At 43.8% G+C, this 10,395-nt stretch overlaps 1 protein-coding gene across 6 annotated transcripts; it reads left to right on the top strand.

Annotated features, from left to right (window-relative positions):
• Positions 1 to 483: 483 nt before the first annotated feature.
• On the top strand, positions 484 to 9,987 carry AMIGO2 (adhesion molecule with Ig like domain 2). 6 transcript variants are annotated; one of them, XM_090138055.1, is made up of 2 exons: positions 484 to 608; positions 8,270 to 9,987. In XM_090138055.1, the coding sequence occupies exon 2, from the start codon at positions 8,343 to 8,345 to the stop codon at positions 9,906 to 9,908; it is 1,566 nt and encodes a 521-aa protein (XP_089994181.1). In that variant the 5' UTR covers positions 484 to 608; positions 8,270 to 8,342; the 3' UTR covers positions 9,909 to 9,987. The 6 variants fall into 6 exon arrangements, with proteins under 6 accessions (XP_089994181.1, XP_089994165.1, XP_089994190.1 ...); XM_090138039.1 differs by having other exon boundaries at positions 484 to 618; XM_090138064.1 differs by having other exon boundaries at positions 487 to 587.
• Positions 9,988 to 10,395: the final 408 nt, after the last annotated feature.

Below are 10,395 nucleotides of genomic sequence, written 5' to 3'. Positions count from 1 at the left end.
TCTACAATCTCTGTTATTTACTGAAGTAGTCTCTGCTCACCTTCGGTCTCTAAACATAAGGTACTCTAAATGATGGGGTGAATTAGTGTGAAACTTCACTGGAGAAGGTTAAAGATCGCCCTGGATGAAAGGAAGGGTTCTCTGAGGCTTTGGGCTGCAGCTTTGCCTCCTTCTGACCCAGTCACTTCCCCGCTCGAAGCAGCTCTCCCTCAGATCCGCTGCTCCACACAAGCCACATCCGCGATAATTAATTTTAGATATCTCCTTGTATCATTTGGTAGACTCGTTTATTCTCATAAAAGCTCGTTTCACTACGGAGCCTTTCTCGATTCTGATCATTTAATTAACTGGAGAATTTATTTTTTTTTTCCAGAGCTAGCACAATGCCTTTTGAATTTCTCTGCCCTGCGGTTCCGCCTCCCTCCGCGCAAGGGGAGCTGCCACGCATTAATCGGGGACCGGGCGCCCGCTGCTGCGCCCTCCCACGAACCCTGCGCGGCGGCGGCGGAGCGAGCCCAGATGTGACCGTGGGAGCTCTGCCCGCGCTCGGTGGAAAGTTGTCGGAGACCGCCGCTCAGGCAGCCGCGGTGAGGAGCGGTTGAGGAGCGGTGAGGAGCGGTGAGGAGCGGGCGCGGCCGCGCAAGGGGCGGGAGGCGGAGCGGGGCGGTGGCGCGCCCCTCCCCGGGACACCGACGGCTCCGTCCCGCTGCCGCGGAAGTGGCGCGGCGGGGATGCGGCGGGGCCGGGAGGGGATAAAAGCTTCGGCAACGCCGCTGTGCCGTGGCTGATAGTCTGCTGCTTTCTCTCCTCATCCTTCGTCGGGCTGCGTGCCAGCCCCGGGCGGCGGCCAGTTCTGCCTGGGGGAGCGGAGCTCAGCGCAGCGGTGCCGCTGGCGCGCTCGGCGGCTCCGAACTTCCCCAGCCGGCACGGCGGCGGAGGGCGAGAGGAGCGGCGCGGAGCATGTGGGGCTGGAGGCGGCGGGGCCGGCCCCGCTCTCCTCAGCTATGAGGCGGCCGCCGGGCGCTCCAGGTAAATCTGCCCCGACCTCGGCTTGGCGGAGGGCGGGTGCGGAGCGGCGGGGATGGAGCGGGGTTTGCACTTGGGCGCTCCGTGGGCACCGGCGGTCGAGACGCGGCCTCTCCCCGCTCGTCCCGCAGCTCCGCCGGGGAGCGGTGTTGAGTGCCCGGGGAGGCGGGAGGAGAGTGGCGGTGCGGTGCTGGAAGGCGGCGGGGTCCCGGGTCCGCCGAAACTTTGCCCCCCCGGCTGAGGGCTGCGGCCGGCACTGCCTTCGTGAGTCCCCACAGCGCGGAGAGAGGCTTCTCGGGAGCGCAAGCTGCCAGAGAAGCTCTTGGAGGCGGTGAGGATCCTACGCTGGGCAACTAAACTTTCATAAGATCTGGCATTGCTTGGAGACTGGTTGCTGATGGTGTAACTGAGGCACCACTGTTTGTCACTGCCTTTTTCCTAATTATTTTATTATCTCCTTAGCAACTGAAGTCATTTGCAAGGTTGAAGCTAGGATATATCTTAGTTTACAAAGTAGCATGGCAAAAAGGAGGCATTGTTTTGCTGAGAGAATTTCTCTCCTGCTCTTTTAAGAGGGATAAAAGCTGCAGAGTGATTCCTTCATGCAGGCAGCAGTGCCACAGATGGATTGCTGCTGATTAGCCCGGCTCAGCTTCAGTGGTACATCACCCAGTTGTTCATCTGCATCTCAGCTTTCTTTAAGCCAACCACGTTTTCATGGATGCAAAAAATAAAATAAAAAAATAAAAAAAATCTGCCTTCAGAGAAATTCAGTCCTCAGTGAAAGATGAGTGGGAGAAAATAGTTTTATGTAGGTGAAGTTAAGTTAGTAGGACAAATCCATCTCTCCAACACTGCTGAGATCTGGCCAGGTGCTGGCTACAGAAAACACTCAATTTGCCAGACTGACCTCGGGGTCAGCTTGCTGCAAAGGTGATGTAAGGCCATTTTTCATCACCGTTGGGTCTTGCACCAAGCACAGTTTAAGCCAGTTCTGGGATTTAGTATAGAATATCAATACATCACCCAGATGTAGATCACCAGCAGCCTCTGCTCTCAGATCCCTCATGTCACTAAACCTCATGGATTATGATAGCTGGGTAATCCTGCTCTGCCCAGTCAGAAATGCTGAGCACAGCTGCAGAGGCAGCTTTGATGCAGGGAGTGCCTTCCCACCCTGGAGCGTTAAAAACAGAGTGCATCCTGGATGCTGAGAGAGGTGACAGCTTCCCCACCACGGGCACACACTAGGAGAGGAAGTTTGTGCAGATCTTCCTTGTAAGTGTAACATTTTAAAAGGTTAATTATGTATGATGCCATTAGTCTGTTTGCAATTATTAATATTTCTATCATGTACTGAAGCAGAAATTGTAAAGTTAGGATTAAAAGTATTGATAATTGTATAATACTGTTACTGTGAATTAATAAAACCTCATTTTGACAGTCTTGGGGTTTTTTTTTGTTTTTTTTTTTTCCATATTTGTGATAATATTTTTTTTTAAATGCCATGGGGAAAAAAAAGAAGACTGGGAAGAAACACTTCTAGCACCTGAGCCATCTCTGCTTCATTTCATCTGTTATTGTATTTAATTAATGCAGCTTTCATCCATCTGATACCTAGAGAGGAGAAAGGGGGAGAGCAGCTGTGTGGACCTTCAAGTGAGTGGGAAGTACAGAGTTGGGCGAGTGGCTTGTGGGCTAACAAAGTGGGCAGATAGAGAGGAAATAGGACTGGGAACTGAATGTGACACAAGGAGAACAGCTAGGAGATGTGGAAACGGTGTGGACTTTTTGGAGGGTAGACTGAAGTCTTCAATATTATTCTAGAGTTTGAGCTCTCAAATCTATAACTCAACAGTACTTGTGTGGTATTGGCAGGCTGTTTATTTGCATTTTCACGGTGTAGAAATTGTCAGCCAGGCATAATACTGTTTGCATCACCAGTGTAGAGGAAGATGTTATTCCCACTGTTGAGCACAGATCAGTCCATTTTAACACTGAAAAGACTGGTAGTAGTGTTTACAAAAGCATTCAAGTGGCTTGTGATCTTCAGTCCCTTTCTCTACTTAAATTAAGAGATTGCTTGTTTGAGGGTTTTTTTTTTTCACGATTTTTTTGTTGTTGTTGGTTGGTTGGTTTTAGCAGAGTCTTGAACTGAGAGATGTGCCTGGGTATTGCAAGAAAAAGCCGTTAAGCCTGGAGATAATTACAGGAAAAGAGAATGCTGATGTAGAGTTAACCTAGAGAAAGTGGAAATCACTATTTAGAGCATTAGTTGATTTTGCAAAGATAACTGATAGTGAGGAAACACACAGTGTTCAGCATTTTCCTTTTCCATAAGCAGATCTAGTTGTTTATTATTTCTAAAAACCTTAAAAAACATCAAAACCAAGAGCCAAATCCTCTAGGAGCTCATCTGTTGTAGTAAACTGAGCTGTTACAGGCAACAGAGGATATTCCCTATGAAATGAGAATGTCTTGCATTTCTTCTCAAACAGTTAAGAACCATGCACCATTACTGCATAGATGATTCATCTCAGGAAATACTGTGTTTTTTTGGCAGCGAACTTAAAATATCACACTTAAACATCGCAAAGAAATTATTTCTTTGAAAAGAATTCAAGCACAAAGCCCCTCAGCCATGCCCTTCACTCAAAAAAAGTTACCCATTTCACTCAGAAATAAGGATGAAGTATTTAGCCGGAGTATGCTGGCACATGTTAGCTGCTGGAATTTAATAGAAAATATAAAAATTGAGAAAATACGTAATACTAAAATTTGTGAAGTAGTTCTTCTATAAGACCTGAAATAATGTTACTAGGATGAAATAAAATGAAAATCTTAGCATGAGGCTGACTGTACGCCTTATTCTTCCTTGCCAGTTAAAAGCTGCATGTTACCAGTCCTTACATTGTTCATGCAACCACTTTAAATGGATTCAAATTGTGTTGTAGATTATGAATATTTATGTTTAGCATGCTTAGCTTTGCCACCAGCCTGTGCAATTTGCACTGAAGTTGGGGAGAACACAAGTACTCCAAAAGGATGGAGCAAGTTACACCTCAGTATTCTTACTCTCACAATGGTCAGTGACCCTACTGAGGATGAAGGCACTGCACTCTGAATTGGGCTTGGCAGTATATTCAAAATAACCTGGTTTGGCCTCTAGTATGTCAGTATAGTGCTCATAATTTGGTTTTGCCTTGCCAAGCAAGCTGTCATCCAAAACGGTTCTCATTTGGCAACTTTATAGAGTTTTGGAAATGGGCAAACAAATTTTCAGCCCTTGCAGACTGGTTCTGTTCCCTAGAACTCAAAGGTACTATGGTGATTTACATCAGTCCCAAAACTGCCCTTAGGGTATGGTTGCAAACTAGCTCAGAGTTTCTGCTGAGTGAGTAGTAAATATGGACAGAAAAAAATACGCAAGGCTATTTGGTGTATTAAGCATGGTAAGCCTTCCCAAAATGAGCATTGACCTGTATGCTCCATTTGGAGAATTGCCAGGATTCCAGTTATATTCAACATACGAGCTGATTTTGAAAGTGCCGTTCATCATTTTGCAAGTGCAGTTCCATGAAAAATTAGGCTGCAGTTGCTGCAAAATCAGGTATTCAAATATTAGTGGGAAAGCCAACCTATGCAACAACAGTCTTCCATTTTATGAATCCATTACAATTTAGTCTTTATTCATCTAGTTTTATGATATATAGTTTTCAGATATCTTGTTTCAAGCGATGTACTAACTGAATGAGCAGTTATTAACATCTTTTTTCAGTGTTTCCTTTGTGCCTCATGTACTACATGCAATAAAAATGCACACAGGAGTACAGATATAGTTCCTGATAGTCATTTCCCTAATGATTTCATAGATCACCACCTCTAGAACTTGTATCTATTAGTTTTTCTTTTCCATAAAAGACAGGCTTACTAGCAAAAACATTTAAGTTTTTGCTTAGGGCTTTTACATGCTTACATAAGCATTTTTACATGCTTAGGGCTCATTAAAAAATAGTTCATCATGGTTCCTAACTTTTCACTGACAATCAGTTAGATACTCCAGTAGGACCTAAAAATGTAGAAGACTTTATATGTCTTGATACCAAGCTTTTATTCATAAAATCATAGAATGTTTTGGGTTGGAAGGGACCTTTAAGATCACCTAGTTCCAACACCCCTACTGTAGGCAGGTACACCTTCTTCTAGACCAGGTTGCTCAAAGCCCCATCCAGCCTGGCCTTGAATGCTTCCAGGGAGGAGGCATCCACGATCTCACTGGGCAACCTGTTCCAGTGCCTCAATAGAAGTCTAATCAGTTAATTTATTTTCACCATATACCTGTAGCTAAGATCATCTTTCTACCTCTGTTTTATACACAGTGAAGCAAGGAGATGACCTTATAATCAAAAGTGCTAGGTAGAGATATAACACTTTGAGTCTCATCTCAACGCTTCTTCAGATCAGTCTTTCCTAAGTTTAATATATAGAAGTTCATTATTTTCTGGGTCTCAAGCTGGTGACAATAATGTATTCATGATTTTCTAACAGTCTCCACTTCACATAATATGCCTGACATCACAGTTCTTTGGCAGAGACTTGGATATGTTGCAGTTCTCATGCACAGGCGTTTACTTAGCTCTTTTCCATGTTCTTCAAATCCTATACACAATGTGAGGAAAGTTTTTAGGGGGGACATAAGTGTGAGTGATCATGTAACTAAGAACTGTAAAAAGAGTCTAAATTGGCAGAGAAAACCTTAATTGTGACACTTCAATTTTTGAATACTTGACTTGGAAGTCCTGTCATTCTCTTAATATATTTTTTTGGGAATGCAAGCATTTAAACCCATTGTATATATAAATTTTCATGAAGGGTGAATTCTCCCCTTCTGCTGCCTTCATATTTCTTCCTTTAATGAGTCATTAGAAGGTTCAGCTCTCTGGATTCATAGCACATCTTCTACAGTTTGGCTTATGAGTAGATGTCTTGTTGGCAGAAGACAGCACCTGCCAGCTTGGCAGAGGGTTAGAGAGGAGGGGAATAAGGAACTGAGAGGTGAGTAGAAATTAGTGCATTTCACATAAATTGACTGCATAGACAATCTTAGGTTCACAAGTAACAAATGCAAATTCTCTGGAGAAGCGTGTTCCAAGATTTACCTCTTGAAACATTTGCCTTTTATTTTTAATCCTCCTCATGTCCTTTATCCCTTTCCTATCTACTCTTCTTGTCTTATCTGCTTTACAGGACTTCTGCATGCTCATGGCTTCTGAACTACTGCATCCTTAGTTGCTTCATTAGTTACAATATTATGCTCCACTGGCAGAATCCTCCTTTCCTGATTTTGCCCTTCCTTCCCTGTGCATTTCTTACCTTCCTTTTCCCCTTAATTCCTTCTTTGGCTGCATCACGACATTAGTCCTCTACACTTTGGATCTTGATTTTAACACTTCTATCCTTTCTTCACCCACCTCCCCTCATCAATTGAGTACAACTTCTCCTTTTATTCTGCTTCTCTCCATTTGATTTCCATTTGTTTCTCCCTGCTGCCCACAGGCAGCCTCCCATCTCCTAGCTCTGGGACACAGCCACAATCAGCAGCACAGAGCAGATGTTGGTGGGGTTGTCCTCCTCAGATACTGTACCAATGGGTGGGTGAGATCAGAGAAATGAGAACAAGTTCGGTATGTGGGAGTTGAAAACCACATTTGATCTATGAAAGGGTGGGGATAATCAATGCATATTGATTCACCTGGGAATTTAGTGGCAAACTCTGAAAAGGTATCCAGGGAGAGCAAGAGTGAACAGAAATGTTAATTACTCTGCTAATTATGTGTAGATTTTCCTAGGAGATGGAAAAAAATAAAAAAAAAAAAAACAACCAAAAACATATACCTTGGCACAGAACCACTACCCTGTCAAATTTTGAGTCCCTGTTTCAAGTTGTAGTGACACTAAAATATTCTCAAAAAAGAGTATGGTAGATTTTGTTCTTATTACTTAAATATGAGCAAAATATTTTTCCTTTAATGAGTTTTGTGAAACAGCTGATTCATCCTAACCGAAAGTTCCCCAAAATTCTGCTTGAGGTGGGCACCAGGCGTGGAAAATTTTTCTCTTCTACAGTTATTTTGACTAATGTGAAAGCAACAGAATGTGAAATATTCCTGTTGGATGTGGTGGTGGTTTCATCCTGGTGGCAGCTAGTTTCCACCACACCATTCTCTCATTTCTCCTCCTCAAAGGAAGATGGGGACAACATACAATGGAAAAGAGCTCAAGGGTTCAGATAAGGGAGATCACTCCCTATTTACCATCATGGATACAGCAGACTCAGTGTAAGGAGATGAATATAATTTCTTGCCTGTTGCTGACAGACTAGAGCAGTGAGTACTAAAAACCGACTGAAAATATCTTCCATCTCCATCTATCCTCTTCCTCCCCCAGTACAGGGGAACAGGGAACGGGGGCTGCCATCAGCTCACGATGCTTCATCTTCGCCTCTCCTCCATGGTCACTTGCCTCTGCTCACCGTGGGTCCTCCCACAGATGCCATCCTGCCCAAACTGATCCCATGCGGGATTCCCATGGACTGCAGCTCTCCCAGCTCTGCTTGCGGAGGCTATCACTGCAGCCCAATTCTACCAAAACTTTGCCACATAAACCCAATGCAGGCATCTTGAATATCTTTAAAAACAGGCTGATGCTACCTGTACTATGCATTACTGAACTAGGAGTTCAGGTTTTTTAAAGACATTTAAAGCTGAGTATTCAAAATTTCATTCTCTGATTGGGAAGAAACACGTGTTGCAACTACACCTTGCTAGACAAGAAAATATTTTTTTATAAAGGGTTTGTTGTTGTTGTTGTTGTTTGGTTGGTTGGTTTTTATTCTGCATCCATTGTTTTCTGTCTGGGTTGATTTGGAAATACCTGGGGGATATCATTGCCCAGCCATGTTCCACAGTAGAACATTCCTGATTTTAAATTGTCAGAAGGTGCATTCCTTGGCTCAAGACTGAAGACTGAAGTGCTGAATTTCATGTTTACAAAAAAAAAAAAAACAAAAACAAAAACAAAAAAACCACTAAGCTTACAACAGCTAGATTTTGTAACTAAGCATAAGAAACTCTAATAATTAATTAAGAATTAAGAATTGACTGAGAAAACATGCATAAGAAATTAGGCAGGGTATAAATCTTAAAAGTTAACCTGCTGTACGTCTGTATTCTTCCTTTGACAGTGATTAGTGCACAGCTAACAGCACGTACAACCTGTGACAAGGAGCACTGGGAGCCAGCTAAGAGCCAGCGACAATGTCTTTAAACTGCTGGACACTTCATACTCGACTTGGAGCCTGTAAGGTGGACTGCAGAGCACTGGCATGCCTCTTGGTCTTTGCAGTGAGCATCAGTGGCAGTGCCCCAGGGATGTGTCCGACAGCCTGCATTTGTGCCAGCGATATCGTAAGCTGCACCAATAAGAACCTCTCTCGGGTGCCAGGAAATCTCTATAGAAGTATGAAAAGGCTGGATCTGAGTTATAACAGAATTGGATTCTTAGAGCCTGAATGGGTCCCAGTGCTGTTTGAGAAGCTGAACACTTTAATAATCAATCATAACAGCATTAGCAGCATTATCACTGGGAGCTTTTCCACAACCCCAAATCTGAAGTACCTAGACTTGTCATCCAACAACCTGAAGACACTGGGCAGCCCTGTATTTCAGGAGCTGGGGGCCCTGGAAGTTCTTCTGCTTTACAACAATCAGATAATGCATATAGAATCTTCAGCCTTTGGAGGACTGTACAAATTACAGAAACTGTATTTAAGCTATAACTTGCTCTTGCATTTCCCACTGGACCTGTTTGTTGGAAAGCACAAGCTGACAGAACTCATATTGCTGGACATTTCCTTTAATCGCATCCAGTCGATGCCTATTCAGCGCCTGAGTTCAGTGCCAGCCAAACATCTTAGTGGAGTTTATCTTCACGGCAACCCATTTTATTGTGACTGCACACTGTACTCTATGCTCATCTTCTGGTATCAAAGGCACTTCAGCTCTGTGGTGGACTTCAAAAGTGAGTACACCTGTTTATTGCGATCCGATCCAAGAGGCTACAACAAACAGCCTTTACTGCATGACAACTTTCTGAACTGCTCTGAAAGCACCATCAACAGCTCTTTTCAGGCCTTTGGATTTATTCATGATGCCCAGGTCGGTGACAGGCTGATCGTTCACTGTGACAGCAGAATCAGTGATGCAGGCACACACTTCGTTTGGGTTAGTCCGGAGAATAAATTGCTGGAGCCAGACATGGAGACCGACAAATTTAGGGTGTTTCATAATGGGAGCCTGGAGATAACAGATGCCCAGCTAGAGGACTCTGGGCTGTACTCCTGCACTGCAATAAATAAGAAAAGACTATTAAATGAAACCATAGAGGTTAGAATAAATGTCAGCAATTTCACAGTTAACAGGCCTCATGCTCATGAAGCATTTAATACAGCTTTTACCACCCTTGCTGCCTGCGTAGCCAGTATTGTTTTAGTACTGCTTTATCTCTACCTGACCCCCTGCCCGTGTCAATGCAAGACAAAGAGGAAGAAGAGGAAGCTGAACCAAAGCAGTGCCCACACATCCATACTGAACTCTACACCGTCCCAAGAGCTGCCTGCTGAGGAGAAGAAGGCCAGCACTGGCAAACGAGTGGTTTTCCTGGAACCCGTACATGAACCAAAACAGAGTCAGAACGGGAAAGTAAAACTGTTTCCTAATGACAATGTCATTGCTGAGAGTATCTTAAAAACTACTCGAACAAAATCCGACTCTGATTCTGTCAATTCTGTGTTCTCAGATACACCTTTCATGCCATCAACTTAGTTTGCTGCCTGTATTTGTATTGTGCCGTTACATTTCTGAATACCTCCTTTGCTTGTAGCAACCATCAGGAAAAAGAAATAAAGAGAAAAAATGTTTTAAAAAAAAGCATCTATTGTCAGTTCTTGAGCTTCAACTTTTCTATTTGTGAGTACAAGTGGCACCTTTCAGAAAAGCCAACAAAATGACATTGACGTGAGTATTTTCAGTGCAATCCTAGGCTTGCCTATTAATCTCTGGGACTCACGCAGCCATCTCTCATGTACATTTAGTGCTGCTGCTGGTGCATACAACCTCTGAGCAGAGGCTGACCCCATTCAAGGCTCGCAATTGTTCTGAGCATCCTCCTCATCTGCAGGAACCACATGAGCAAACTTAGGTGGCTATGGAGGAAAGTGTGCAGCTTTCCTAAAGTTTCTGTTACAGGCCCACTTGAAAATCATGGAGGAAATGTGTTTTCCAAGGCTGATCTGAACAAAAAGATTAGACT

The sequence above is a fragment of the Phasianus colchicus genome, chromosome 1 (assembly GCF_987193195.1).
Source record: "Phasianus colchicus chromosome 1, bPhaCol1.hap1.1, whole genome shotgun sequence".
Taxonomy (NCBI): Eukaryota; Metazoa; Chordata; class Aves; order Galliformes; family Phasianidae; genus Phasianus; species Phasianus colchicus.
This window is presented reverse-complemented; position numbering and strand designations above follow the sequence as displayed.

Coding starts and splice junctions, on each gene's coding strand:
- AMIGO2 (XM_090138055.1), top strand. CDS start 8,343: ATGTCTTTAAACTGCTGGACACTTCATACTCGACTTGGAGCCTGTAAG.